Consider the following 15,399-nt stretch of genomic DNA (forward strand, 5'->3'; position numbering starts at 1 on the left):
AGGTCCCAGGGGAGGCCACGTTCCTTTGCTCTTGAAACACAAATCACAGGTACCCGCAGGATGGCCTCAGTATTCTTCATCGCCCGTCATCTGGGCTTTTCCCCGACCGCACTGTCCACATACTGCTTCTTGCCCTAACGCTCTTCCGGGATAGTAGAAAAACCAGGAGAAAAGAATGGAGTTGGGTGTAGGAGGGGAGAGGAGACAGAGCCAGCTGTGCAGTCAGGCCTGGGCATCAGAGATCGCCCTGCCGAGACTGGCACCCCTCCCCCAGCACAGACAGCCCCGGATCAGCACAGTACGTGCACCTTGAACCGGAGAGACTTCAGGGCATCCCAACCCAAAATAGCTTCAGGCTCGAGGAAGGGTCAGGAGAGCAGGTGTGTGGGCTCCCAGGAGAAGCTCGTTGTTGAGGGCAGACACCTTCTCCTGGTCTTTGGGTGGGTCCCGCTGGGAAAGGAGCCAGCAACTTTTGCTTTTCCTGGGGCGTGCCTTGTGCTTGGGCCATGCAGGCTGTGGTCCTTCAGGGTGAGCTTTCCAGGACAGCCCCTCTCCCCTTGCAGGAGGGAGACTTCGTGTCTTTGGAACCCGGCCTGAGGTCCTCTTCTCAGCGGCTGAGGCACCCCAGGCTCAAAGTTGCGGTGACACTCCGGCCGGCATGCGGGTCCTGGGCATTGTGACCTCAGCTGTTCCACACACAGAGAGGTGGGCGTCCTGCCCTCACCTCAGCCTGTAACCTGCATAGGACAGTGGCCTGGTCCCGGGGCCCATTGTGGGGAGGTTGGGAAGTTGAAGAACACTCTGGCCTCCTCCATCATGTCGGCCAAGAGGGCAGAACTGAAGAAAACAAACCTGGTAAAGGAGAAACGTTGCTGGCCAATGTGGGGCCTCTTTGAACTCTCACTGGTTGGAGTTGGGGGGTACAGAGAGTCCCCAGCGAACCCTTGGCTTTTCTTTCTCCCTTTGAGCATGACGTGGCCTCTCAGGCTGGAAGGAGGGTGGGGAATGGACCCCTGGCCTTGGGGTGGGAAGGACCCCTGCCAGGACAAGGAGCACTGAGATGCCCCACCCCAACCCCGGCCACTCCGGGAGCCATGAGCCCAGCCAGGCCCGCATTTTACCCGCGTGTTTAAGGCACACAAGAATCTCATCAGATAAAGGTAATTATCATCCACGATTTACAGACGAGGAAGTGAAGGCTCAGAGAGGCTAAATAACTTGCCTAAGTCAACACAGCTGGTAAGGAGGGCGGCTGAGACTAGAATTCAAGTCTGTCTGTCTACCTCCAAAGTCAATGCTCCTGAAAAAATACTTAGACAGCTTCCTTCAGTTATCTTAAAGTGCTCCCGCCAGCCCTCACCCCCGCCAGCTCCCCAGGGAGAGGGCTGCCTGCTGAACCGGCAGGTGTCATTCGTGAGAGGAGTAGAACATGAGAAAATGTGAGTTATCTTGGCTCAGGCGCTGGGGGTATGTGGGCCTGAGCTTAAGCGCAGTTGGACAGGCAGGGTTGGGTGGGTGGAGGGTCGTCCCCAATCCTGATGCCTGGCAGCCTGAATCCCAGCCTCCTGTCTCTGCAGAACAAGAACTACAAGGCAGTTTGCCTGGAATTGAAGCCAGAGCTGATCAGAGTAAGAAGCTTGTTTGAGGTCATACCGGCAGCCAGGCCTGAGACGCATGGGGAGGCGACTTGGAGTCAGGGGTCATTCGCTGTTTCTGGTGGCCAAGACTTGTCCCAGATGCTGGCGGATACATTGAGAGAGAGACAAGCTCTCAGCTCTCACAGAACAAAGCAGATACCTAAATAAATAAGGAAAAATTCAGTAGTTTTACCTATGATGCAGAGAATTAAAAATAGGGAGATGTGACCGGGGGGCTGCTGTGGGTTGAGGGTGTCAGGAAGGCCTTCCTCTGAGCTGAGAGCTGTAGGACAAGGCTGCGGCCCCTGAAGGGCTAAAGACGAGTGCTGTGGGCAGAAAAAGCAGCGCACACAGAGGCCCTGAGGTGGGAATGAGTATGGCTGTGGAGGGGACAGAAAGCTGAGGCCCAGTGGGCCAGGAAGGGAGTGGAATAAGATGAGCTCAGAGAGGGGAGAAGGATGGAGGAAACTCCTGCACAGGTGAGGCCAGGTTACCTCTGCACTGGCCCAAAGGGAGGAGCAGAAACTTGGAGTCATCCCTCCTGCCTCACCCTCCCACGCCTGCAGTTTCCAATATTCTGCGTTTCTGTTTTCAACCAACAGACATATGACTACAAAAGAGCTAAACAAGAAGGGCCATTTACCAAACCAGGAGGGACAAAGGAGCTAAAGGTAGGTGTGTGGACCCAGGAGACAGGAAGTTGGATCAGCACAGTGAACAGGTGGGGCCGACAGAACAACTTCTGCAGCAGGTAAACTGCCAGCATCTGCAGTTCTGCTCCAGCCCCTGTGACTTCATTCCTTCTGGTTCTCTCTATTTTAAAATAATTTCAGACTTACAGAAAATTTTCCAAAAAATGGAACAATGAGTTATACCCTTCCCCCAGATTCCCAAATGTTGGCATTTTATCTTGGTTTTTTTTTTCTCTCTTTCATATTCACACACCTATATATAACATATATATTTCCTGAACCATCTGCGAGCATGAGGTTCTCTCAAATTTCGGTATATATTTCCTCAAAACAAGAACACTCTCTTACACAGCCACAGTACAATTATCCAAACATCAAAAGCAGGAAATTAGTGTTGATACAGTTCTCACCTACAGCCCTTATTCTAATTTCACCAGTTATCCCACTAATGTCTTTCATAACAAAAGAGAAGATAACTTTTTTGGTCTGGGATCCAATCCAGAATCACACCTTGCATCTAGTTTCCATGACTCTTCAGTCTTTTTTCATCTGGAACAGTTCTTCGACCTTGTCTTTTGGGACACTGTCATTTTTGATTACCAATCATTTATTTTGTGGAATGACCCTGAATCTGGGTTGTCTGATGCTTCCTCACCATTAGACTTAGGCCATGCATTTTTCGGTGGTCACACCACAGGAGCGAAAGTATGACCTTTTCAAAGTGCATCACATCTGGAGGTACAGGATGTCTGTGTGTCCCACTATCCTATTTTCTTAATAGCATCCTTTCTTTCCTCCCTGCTGGCATCTATCTCTCTGCTCCTCTTTTGGCAAGGCCCCAGGATCTTTCCTTTCCTCCTTTTGACCGTTTCCCTTCCATCCAAGACATTTCTTTACTCCTTCTCTATTTTATTTCCTCAGAATGAACTCAGGAAGGTGAGGGAAGAGCTCAAGGAAAAAATGGAGGAGATAAAACAGGTAACAGGATGAGACTTTTCAGCTCACGGAGAAAAAGTGTAGCTTCAAGGAAAATGCAATGCCTAACTTTGAATAGTAAAGAAAATCAGAAATTGCATGGAAAAAGCAATCAAACCAACTGAGCCCAAATCCCCTAGAGTGTTTAAGTGTCAGCAGCTTAGGTTATCTGTTTCTTACTTGTTTGATGCTTAAACCCAAATTTTGAATGATAAGGGCTCTCTAAGATATCTCATTAATAAGGGTGGGGAGATACAACCTTAGTGACAGAGTGAGAGGGACTGACCTGGAATTTGGGGGCAGTCAGGGACCAATTCCATTGTCCTAATACTCTTCCCCTGAGCAAGCTGCAGAGAAAGAATCCTCTTCTTGTTTCTCTGATGGAATCACCTGTAGCATATTTATGAACAAAGGAAATGCTCAAGCAAGAACATGTAACTGAGCTGTGGTCTGAGCTCCACATGGCAGCCTTGCAATGACCAGATCCAAGCTGTGCCAAGGCTGCTGCTGGTGGTGACTTGATGATACACTCACCATAGTCCCTTCACAGACTCTTGGGAAGAAAGTGGCTTTAGTAGGCCATTATTAGAACATTCCTTAATCTTTATCCAGCTCATTCCAGGGGAGCAGCTGCAGCCCTTAGCTTAAAATGCCTGAAGGACAACTCCACATTCAATAATGTGCTCTTTGCCTTTCTTCCTCACTAGATAAAAGATGTAATGGACAAGGATTTTGAAAAACTCCATGAATTTGTGGAGATTATGAAGGTAAGCATTTACTGAGTGCCCTCCATGGGCCAGTACCATACTAGGAATCATGCAAGGAGATGCCAAGCCTGCCCTGCAAGTGCTTACAACTTGATAAGAGACCCAAACTCTATTGCAAAAAAGAACAAAATAACAAGTAAGTACCAAGCTAAATGATGACTGGTTGTCAACTAACCAGGGGTTTAGAGAAGTGAGTAATGAATGCGGGTTGGGGTAACCAGAAAAGTCCTTTCAGAGGAAGTGAACCTTAAGGTGAGTCTTAAGGCAGCATTGGAAATTTAATATGAATCTAACCAAGAGCCCCGTAAGATTATTTTTGAACTCAGTAATTACTAAAAGGATCATCTAGATTCTAGAATAGCAGTTTACAGACTTCGGTGGGTTTCAGAATCACCAGGAGCACAAATATAGGAAACAGAGCTCAGGTCCTGTGTGGATGGGGCTGGCACCCTGGGGTTTTGTTCATGGTCCCCAGGTAGAAGATTGAGAACAACAAATGCAGAAGCATAAATAGGCAAAAGCATTTATTTATAAATTTTTCAAGAGTTGTAAGGGGGCATTACTTCTACCAGATATTAAAATCATAATGAAGCCAACTTAATAATCAAATTAAGGTGGTACAGGCCAAGGATAACCAGACAAATGATGAAACCAACATAGATAATCCTGTAACAGTCTCTCTGCCAGGGATGCACTGAGAATCACTTCTGAGGATTTCTAAAATCCATTTACCCAGGCCCTGGCCCAGATAAACTGAATAAAAACCTCCAAGGTTGGGCACAGTTGCTCAAAACTCTAAGTGATTCAGATCCTTGCTCCTGATGAGAACCAGGTCCTTAGCACATTAGCAGTAGTTATTAACATTGGCTACGTGTTAGAATCACCTGTACTGTGGTTTTGAACAGCTCCTCTTTGCACCTGGCTGCACCCCATAGCAATTATATCAGAACCTCTTAATATGGGGTCTGCGGACTTCCCTGGTGGCACAGTGGTTAAGAATCTGCCTGCCAGTGCAGGGAACACGGGTTTGATCCCTGGTCCGGGATGATTCCACATGCCGCGGAGTAACTAAGCCCACGTGCCACAACTACTGAGCCCACGCACTGCAGCTACTGAAGCCCGTGCACCTAGAGCCCATGCTCTGCAACAAGAGAAGCCACCACAATGAGACGCTCGCACACCTCAACGAAGAGCAGCCCCTGCTCGCTACCACTAGAGAAAGCCCACGCGCAGTAACAAAAACCCAACGCAGCCAAAAATAAATTAAAAAAAAAAAAGAATGGAGGCAAAAATCGAGAAGATGCAAGAAATGTTTAACAAAGACCTAGAAGAATTAAAGAGCAAACAAACAGAGATGAACAATACAATAACTGAAATGAAAACTACACTAGAAGGAATCAATAGTAGAATAACTGAGGCAGAAGAACGGATAAGTGACCTGGAAGACAGAACAGTGGAATTCACTGCCATGGAACAGAATAAAGAAAAAAGAATGAAAAGAAATGAAGACAGCCTAAGAGACCTCTGGGACATATTAAATGCAACAACATTCGCATTATAGGGGTCCCAAAAGGGGAAGAGAGAGAGAAAGGACCCGAGAAAATATTTGAAGAGATTATAGTCAAAAACTTCCCTAACATGGGAAAGGAAATAGTCACCCAAGTCCAGGAAGTGCAGAGAGTCCCATACAGGATAAACCCAAGGAGAAACATGCCAAGACATATAGTAATCAAATTGGCAAAATTAAAGACAAAGAAAAATTACTGAAAGCAGCAAGGGAAAAACGACAAATAACATACAAGGGAACTCCCATAAGGTTAACAGCTGATTTCTCAGCAGAAACTCTACAAGCCAGAAGGGAGTGGCATGATATATTTAAAGTGACGGAAAGGAAGAACCTACAACCAAGATTATTCTACCCGGCAAGGATCTCATTCAGATTTGATGGAGAAATCAAAAGCTTTACAGACAAGCAAAAGCTAAGAGAACTCAGCACCACCAAACCAGCTCAACAACAAATGCTAAAGGAACTTCTCTAAGTGGGAAACACAAGAGAAGAAAAGGACCTACAAAAACAAACCCATAACAATTAAGAAAATGGTCATAGGAACATACATCTTGATAATTACCTTAAATGTGAATGGATTAAATGCCCCAAGCAAAAGACACAGGCTCGCTGAATGGATACAAAAACAAGACCCATATATATGCTGTCTACAAGAGACCCACTTCAGACCTAGGGACACATACAGACTGAAAGTGAGGGGATGGAAAAAGATATTCCATGCAAATGGAAATCAAAAGAAAGATGAAGTAATGATACTCATATCAGATAAAATAGACTTTAAAATAAAGAATGTTATAAGAGAAAAGGAAGGACACTACATAATGATCAAGGGATCAATCCGAGAAGATATAACAGTTATAAATATATATGCACCCAACATAGGAGCACCTCAATACATAAGGCAACTGCTAACAGCTATAAAAGAGGAAATCAACAGTAACACAATAATAGTGGGGGACTTTAACACCTCACTTACACCAATGGACAGATCATCCAAACAGAAAATTAATAAGGAAACACAAGCTTTAAATGACACAATAGACCAGATAGATTTAATTGATATTTATAAGACATTCCATCCAAAAACAGCAGATTACACACTCTTCTCAAGTGCGCACGGAACATTCTCCAGGATAGATCACATCTTAGGTCACAAATCAAGGCTCAGTAAATTTAAGAAAATTGATATCATATCAAGCATCTTTTCTGACCACAACGCTATGAGATTAGAAATCAATTACAGGGGAAAAAAACGTAAAAAACACAAACACATGGAGGCTAAACAATATGTTACTAAATAACAAAGAGATCACTGAAGAAATCAAAGAGGAACTCAAAAAATACCTAGACAAATGACAACAAAAACACAACAATCCAAAACGTATGAGATGCAGCAAAAGCAGTTCTAAGAGGGAAGTTTATAGCAATACAAGCCTACCTCAAGAAACAAGAAAAATCTCAAATAAACAATCTAACCTTACACCTAAAGGAACTAGAGAAAGAAGAACAAACAAAGCCCGAAGTTAGTAGAAGGAAAGAAATCATAAAGATCAGAGCAGAAATAAATGAAATAGAAACAAAGAAAACAAGAGCAAAGATCAATAAAACTAAAAACTCGTTCTTTGAGAAGATAAACAAAATTGATAAACCATTAGCCAGACTCATGTAGAAAAAGAGGGAGAGGACTCAAATCAATAAAATTAGAAATGAAAAAGGAGAAGTTACAACAGACACCACAGAAATACAAAGCATCCTAAGAGACTACTACATGCAACTCTATGCCAATAAAATGGACAACCTGGAAGAAATGGAAAGATTCTTAGAAAGGTATAACCTTCAAAGACTGAGCCAGGAAGAAATAGAAACTATGAACAGACCAATCACAAGTAATGAAATTGAAACTGGGATTAAAAATATTCCAACAAACAGAAGTTCAGGACCAGATGACTTCACAGGTGAATTCTATCAAACATTTAGAGACGGGCTAACACCCATCCTTCTCAAACTATTCCAAAAAATTGCAGAGGAAGGAACACTCCCAAACTCATTCTACCAGGCCACCATCACCCTCATACCAAAACGAGAGAAAGATGCTACAAAAAGAGAAAATTACAGACCAATATCACTGATGAATATAGATACAAAAATCCTCAACAAAATACTAGCAAACAGAATTCAACAACACATTAGAAGGATCATACACCATGATCAAGTGAGATTTATCCCAGGGATGCAAGGATTCTTTAATATACGCAAATCAATCAATGTGATACACCATATTAAAAAATTGAAGAATAAAAACCATATGATCATCTCAATAGATGCAGAAAATAGATGCACAAAATTCAACACCCATTTATGATAAAAATGCTCCAGAAGGTGGGCATAGAGGGAACATACCTCAACATAATAAAGGCCACGTATGACAAACCCACAGCAAACATCATTCTGAATGGTGAGAAAATGAAAGCATTTCCTCTAAGATCAGGAACAAGACAAGGATGTCCACTCTCTCCACTATTATTTAACATAGTTTTGGAAGTCCTAGCTATGACAATCAGAGAAGAAAAAGAAATAAAAGGAATACAAATTGGAAAAGAAGAAGCAAAACTGTCACTGTTTGCAGATGACATGATACTATACATAGAGAATCCTAAAGATGCCACCAGAAAACTACTAGAGCTAATCAATGAATTTGGTAAAGTTGCAAGATACACAATTAATGCACAGAAATCTCTTGCATTCCTATACACTAATTATGAAAAATCTGAAAGAGAAATTAAGGGAACACTCCCATTTACCCTTGCAACAAAAAGAATAAAATACCTAGGAATAAACCTACCTAGGGAGACAAAAGACCTGTATGCAGAAAACTATAAGACACTGATGAAAGAAATTAAGTATGATACAAACAGATGGAGAGATATACCATGTTCTTGGATTGGAAGAATCAATATTGTGAATATGACTATACTACCCAAAGCAATCTACAGATTCACTGCAATTGCTATCAAATTACCAACGGCATTTTTTACAGAACTAGAACAAAAAATCTTAAAATTTGTATGGAGACACAAAAGACCCCAAGTAGCCCAAGCAGTCTTGAGGGAAAAAAACGGAGCTGGAGGAGTCAGACTCCCTGACTTTGGACTATACTACAAAGCTACAGTAATGAAGACAATATGGTACTGGCACAGAAACAGAAATATAGATCAATGGAACAGGATAGAAAGCCCAGAGATAAACCCATGCACCTATGGTCAACTAATCTATGACAAAGGAGGCAAGGATATACAATGGAGAAAAGACAGTCTCTTCAATAAGTGGTGCTGGGAAAACTGGACAGCTACATGTAAAAGAATGAAATTAGAACACTCCCTAACACCATACACAAAAATAAACTCAAAATGGATTAGAGACCTAAATGTAAGACTGGACACTATAAAACTCTTAGAGGAAAACATAGGAAGAATACTCTTTGACATAAATATCAGCAACAACTTTTTTGACCCACCTCCTAGAGTAATGGAAATAAAAACAGAAATAAACAAATGGGACCTAATGAAACTTCAAAGCTTTTGCAAAGCAAAGGAAACTACAAACAAGATGAAAAGACAACCCTCAGAATGGAAGAAAATATTTGCAAACGAATCAACGGAAAAGGATGAATCTCCAAAATATATAAACAGCTCATGCAGCTCATTATTAAAAAAACAAACAATGCAATCCTAAAATGGGCAGAAGACCTAAATAGACATTTCTCCAAAGGAGACACATGAAAAGCTGCTCAACATTACTAATTATTATAGAAATGCAAATCAAAACTACAATGAGGTATCACCTCACACCAGTTAGAATGGACATCATCAGAAGGTCTACAAACAGCAAATGCTGGAGAGGGTGTGGAGAAAAGGGAACCCTCTTGCACTGTTGATGGGAATGTAAATTGATACAGCCACTATGGAGAACAATATGGAGGTTCCTTAAAAAACTAAAAGTACAATTACCATATGACCCAGCAATCCCACTACTGGGCATATACCCAGAGAAAACCATAATTCAAATAGACACATGCACCCCAATGTTTATTGCAGCACTATTTACAATAGCCAGGTCATGGAAGCAACCTAAATGCCCATCGACAGACGGATGGATAAAGAAGATGTAGTACATATATACAATGGAATATTACTCAGCCATAAAAAGGAACAAAACTGGGTCATTTGTAGAGACATGGATGAATCTAGAGACTGTCAAACAGAGTGAAGTCAGAAAGAGAAAAACAAATATCGTATATTAACGCATACATGTGGAACCTAGAAAAATGCTACAGATGAACCGGTTTGCAGGGCAGAAATAGAGAGAAAGATGTAGAGAAGAAACGTATGGACACCAAGGGGGGAAAGCGGCGGGGCGTGGCCATGGTGGGGAGGGGTGGTGGTGGGATGAATTGGGAGATTGGGATTGACATGTATACACTGATGTGCATAAAACTGATGACTAATAAGAACCTGCTGTATAGCACAGGGAACTCTTCTCAATACTCTGTAATGACCTACATGGGAAAATAATTTTAAAAGGAGTGGATATATGTATAGGTATAACTGATGCACTTTGCTGTACAGCAGAAACTAACACAACATTTTAAATCAACTATACTCCAATAAAAAAGAATATTGCCTGACTATATAAGGGAAAAGCTTAACTCAGTTAACAGTATAAACTGAAATAGTATATAAAGTGAATTTTAAAAATAAAAATAAGAAGTATGTATTTAACTGGATGGTCTAAATATAACTACAATGGAAGAAATCACAAAGGAAATATTGATAATGTTTAACAATACAAAAATTTTTTAAATTATAACAGAAAAGCACCATACACAGAGTTAAAAAGTAAGCAACAGTTTTGGGGAAATAATTTTCCACAAATATGATAGACATAGACAAAAGCTTTTTATGTGTAACATACAAAGCTCACACAAATCAATAAGAACCAATTAGGAAAATGGGCGAAGCGTATATGTGAACAATCCACAGAGGGGAATATTACTAAAAAGCAATAAATATATTAACAAGTTTTACCTCATGAGTAACCAAATAACTGCAAATGAAAACAATACTTAGATAATTGCCACATTCAAATAAGCCAAGTTGTAATTTATGACAATTATAAAGCAAGATAGGAATGCTCTTGTACTGCTGATTGGAGTACAAGTTTGTACAAAACTAAAAAGGAATTAGACAATAGGTATCAAAAATATCAAAACTCAATGACTTATCAACTCCTTGACTTCTCAGAATTTAACCTATGAGAATAATCAGAAATGCCAGCATGGGTATATATAAAAAGATGTTCATCACAGGATTATTTATAATAGCAAAAAATTATAAACAACCACAATTTTCAAAAGTAGAGGAATAGCCAAAAAAATTACGATACATCTATATAATGAAAATTCACTATAGGAGACAGAATTTAGAAAGAATATTTCTAATGAGAAGTGAAAAAGCAAGATGCAAGTAATATATACAGGCTGATCTCAACAGGTGAAAAAAAATTGGTAAGTAAATATATAGAGAAAAGACTGGAAAGAAATATACCAAAAGGGTTAATTGCTGTTATTGAAAGGTGATGAGGTTAATTTTTTCTTTTATATTCCTCTGTATTGTCCACATTGTCTGCAAAGGGCATGTCTTATTTCTATATCAAAATGCAAACACAGTAAGTGTTTTGTTAGTGGGTATCACAAGGCACAAAGGAGGCTATTTCGGGCACGGGAACAGCTTGCACACAGCATGGAAGCAGGATGAACGCGAAGCTTCTCACAGTCAGTGGGGAGATCAGTCATAAACGAGGGATCATTGGGGGAAACTGTGAGAAATAAAATGGAGTGGGCACAAAGGCGGTGGATAATGAAGGCTTCTGAAAGACAGGCAGACAGGTTGGGACTTGGTTGTGTAAGCAGTAAGAGGCCTCTGGAGATTCTTAATCAAAGAACATGCTAGGAGCAGCACTTCAGAAAGCTGAGCTGGCAGCTGCTTGCAAGGTGGCCTGGGGGCGCCGGGGGAGCCGGTGGGGGCCGTCTGGAGCAAGAATATCAAACTGGAAGCCGCATCCCCACTCAAGGTGAAGAAAGCTGGACCAAGTGTAGAAACAGAAGGAAAAGGGTAAATCTGAAAGACGCAGCGAAGGAAAAATAACATTCTTGGTGATTGATTCAGTATAAAGAATGAAGGCGAGGCAAGCATGCATGATGACACCAAAGTTTTAATCTGGACGATTAGAAAAAAGTGGTGACAGTGACAGGCTAGTTGGGAAGCAGCTAATTTAGAAGAGAAAGTGAAGAGGTCAGTTTGGAACATGATGAGTTTGAAGTGATGGTGAGACTTTTAAGAATATGGGACGTTTTGACTCTGATGTTTTGGACCCGGGGGAATATTGACTTCAAGGATATTTGACTTTATTTACAAATACAAATGTCTTATTCAAAATTTATACAAACATTTTAAAATGCTTTTCAAGAAGATATTTTTTGGAAATCATTTCCATCCTGACAGTGTAATTCCTTGATCAATTTTCTACCCCAGATCAGTAAACTCTTCCCAGATCTTTCATTTTTTATTAAAATGGTTTTCCTTGAAGCAAATTATTTTTCATTTATATTTTGTGATAGTCAATCCAACCCTGTTTTTGTCCTTCACAGATATTGTCAATAATACTGTCACCATCTTAGAAATTCTTTGTGACCACTATTTCTATCCAATTTTTCCAGGTCAAATTTTATAGATCTAAAATTTGCCAAGAAGATTTTATTATTATTTCAGTTCTTAATAATAAATGTGAGGTGCCATTTGAGCTACTGTCTACTTTATTTTGTGTTGACCATTTCTGCCAGGAGTTGGGTAAAAGATGGAACAAACACAGATACACAGGATCTATGTACATGGCAGGGGTCAAAACACTGGAGTCAGAAACGTCTTTGGGGGGGTCACGGGGTTTGTTTTCTTTTTTTTTAAATAAATTTATTTATTTTATCTATTTATTTTTGGCTGTATTGGGTCCTCGCTGCTGTGCGCGGGCTTTCTCTAGTTGCGGCGAGTGGGGGCCACTCCTTGTTGTGGTGCACGGGCCTCTCACTGCGGTGGCTTCGCTTGTTGCGGAGCACGGGCTCCAGGCGTGCGGGCCTCAGTAGCCATGGCTCACGGGCTCAGTAGTTGTGGCATGCGAGCTCAGTAGTTGTGGCTCGTGGGCTCCAGAGCGCAGGCTCAGTAGCTGTGGCACACGGGCTTAGTTGCTCCGCGGCATGTGGGATCCTCCCGGACCAGGGCTCGAACCCGTGTCCCCTGCAATGTCAGGTGGACTCTCAACCACTGCACCACCAGGGAAGCCCACGGGGTTTGTTTTCTTGGTTCCATGATTGTATAGGCATTGAACCAAGGCAGATAAGGGTTTTATTCAAGTGTGAGATCAGGTAATAAGATCCTGGCCTCTGACTCACATGGAGACTTTGGACAAGCCCCTAATGACTCTGCCTGTGCTTCAGCTTCATTATGGAATGGGGGAGGAGACAGGGAGAGGTGGCACATGTCAGGTACATCCTAGTGAGCCACTTCACCCAGGGCTGGTAAGGATTCTTGAGGAAGTAAGATGCTGCGGTGGTCTCTGAGTGGTTTGCAGAACGAGGCAGGAAAAGGGACTTCAAAAGTCCTTCATGATGATGATTTTAGCTTTGAATTCTCTCTTGAAGGAAATGCAAAAGGATATGGATGAGAAGTTGGATGTTTTAATAAATATACAGAAGAACAGCAAGCTGGGAGTGTAACCTGCACCCGTCTCTCCTCAACCCTAAAGAATCTCCTCCCTTCGCTTTGCTAAGTGTCCTCGGGGTTCAGTGGACTCCCAGACCCTTCAAGAAGCTTGGTTTCTCTTCCCCAGTGGCTTGTAGTCAAGGCCTTCCACGGCCAACCATGCTACTGGTTATCTCCTTTCATGTTGAAAATTATCTCCCCAATTCTGCCCCTCCGTGACTCCCCAGTCCTCTCAGGAGAGGACCAAAGGAGCAGCAAGAACTCAGGCTGATAGGAAAGATGGACACAGACCCACAGATCCGGCTCAAGAAAATGGATGGAGCTGATGGAGCGCCACTTGCCCTTCACAAAAAGATGATGGCACTACAACAACCAAAAAAGGATCCAATGGAGTCCCTTCACCAATGTGATACCTGCTGTGTAATGAAGCCCTCCCTGACCCTGCCCCGGTGTTACACCCCTGGGTTCCTGTTCCCCCCGACCTCCCCTGGGCTCTCTCACTCCCTTACCTCTTGCTGTAAAGGACTGGTTCCACTTCTCTCCTGGCCCCAGGATGCCTCCCTAGTCTTGAGTCCGCTCTGGGGTCTTGCCCTATAGGCCTGGGGTGATTCCGAAACCATGACCAAGTAGGACTCAACCCTGGATGCACCTGCTCCCAAGTGCAATTGTACTGTTCTGTCCTTTCCTATAGCAAGACCTGATGAGGTGCCCAGCAGACTGGCCATCTTGGACCAGGGAAAAATGATCTTTCTGGTGCCGTTTCTGTCCTCCACAGGAGAAATGTTTGTTGTGTGCCCCAAAGAACAACTACAATCAGGGGTAGGTAGATCCATGGAAGCCCCTTATCTCAATCGGGTGCCCTGTCCTCCCAAAGGCAGTGTGCTCAGGGGTGCATTCCCATCAAATCTCACCCATGGTTATGGTTATACAGGTTCTGCCCCCCCTCACATCCACTCAGTCTTAGAGGACGTGGCACAGGAAGGAGGACTTGCTTAACCCAGCCTGGAGGCTGCTGGCTAGAGGCCCCCGTGGAGGGGAGGGTGCCTTGCCAGCTGCTGAGCTGACCTTGCCTCAGGCTCCTGACTTTCTCCCCATATAACAGGCAACTTCCATACCAGGCCTGGGCATCCTTTTCACCCTTGGCATCTGGACCTGATTCCTGATTTATCTGTGCTTCAACTTCTGTGTGACTGAGGACGTAGTTCCAACTTAGTGCCACCGCAGGACCTATCAGCAGCTCTGGTTCAGCCTCTCCACACTCCTTGAGCTGCACAGCAAATGCTTGCTGCCCTCTTGCATACCACCCTGCCCCTGGCTCCCTCTACCCGGAGAGTAAAATCTTCATTTAAAGCCAAAGCGAGAGTCAAAGTGTTGAATATCAGCCTCAAACTTGAGTGTGCAAGGAGTGTCACTTTTTTGGATTGAAATCAGTGTATTTCAGACTCCAACCTCTCTTCTTGCTTCCTGATGGTTTAGTGGAAAATTCTTAAGGTCATCCTTAGGGTCTTCCTAAGCATGATCCTTCCCCCCTCATCCCTGCTTCCCTCCTCTTCACCTGGTTCTGAAAACGTCCCAGGTCAAAAGAGAGGAAGGGAGGCCCTGAAGATATCAGATGCCATTCTGCGTGATCCCAGCAGTGTGTGTGAGTGTGTGTGTGCGCGTGCACGTGTGTGTAATTTGGGCAATGGGAGGAACCCCCGGGCCCAGGGTCTAGCCTGCACTGCTTCCGTCTGAGGTCTCGTCACTAAGCAGGACTTGAGGCTCCACTGCTCATAGGAACTTGGTCCCCTTCTTGGGCTCTAAGGATCCACCCTCCCTATCCTCTGGAAAGTTTCCTCAACCCCACACAAAGGAGACCTAGCCTTTCAGAGGCCTTTAAAGGTGGGGACGAGCCATTGACCTCCCCACTTCTCCACGCTGTGTCCTGCCCCAAATCCCTCCACAGAGGGA

At 43.2% G+C, this 15,399-nt stretch overlaps 1 protein-coding gene across 1 annotated transcript; it reads left to right on the forward strand.

Moving 5' to 3' along the window:
* The first annotated feature begins 816 nt into the window (after window positions 1-816).
* On the forward strand, window positions 817-14,612 carry TEX35 (testis expressed 35). Its single transcript, XM_068537631.1, has 9 exons — window positions 817-855; window positions 1,578-1,628; window positions 2,240-2,308; window positions 3,251-3,307; window positions 4,012-4,071; window positions 13,389-13,459; window positions 13,677-13,869; window positions 14,225-14,268; window positions 14,552-14,612. The coding sequence occupies exons 1-9, from the start codon at window positions 817-819 to the stop codon at window positions 14,610-14,612; spliced, it is 645 nt and encodes a 214-aa protein (XP_068393732.1).
* The last annotated feature ends 787 nt before the right edge of the window (window positions 14,613-15,399 follow it).

Source organism: Eschrichtius robustus, chromosome 3, assembly GCF_028021215.1.
Source record: "Eschrichtius robustus isolate mEscRob2 chromosome 3, mEscRob2.pri, whole genome shotgun sequence".
Classification (NCBI taxonomy): domain Eukaryota; kingdom Metazoa; phylum Chordata; class Mammalia; order Artiodactyla; family Eschrichtiidae; genus Eschrichtius; species Eschrichtius robustus.

What these genes read in the sequence shown, in the direction of transcription:
- TEX35 (XM_068537631.1), top strand. Translation starts at nt 817, where the DNA reads ATGTCGGCCAAGAGGGCAGAACTGAAGAAAACAAACCTG. An exon ending in GAGGGACAAAGGAGCTAAAG is followed by an intron (nt 2,309 to 3,250) that starts GTAGGTGTGTGG and finishes TTATTTCCTCAG; the next exon opens with AATGAACTCAGGAAGGTGAG. An exon ending in AAGAACAACTACAATCAGGG is followed by an intron (nt 14,269 to 14,551) that starts GTAGGTAGATCC and finishes CCCATATAACAG; the next exon opens with GCAACTTCCATACCAGGCCT.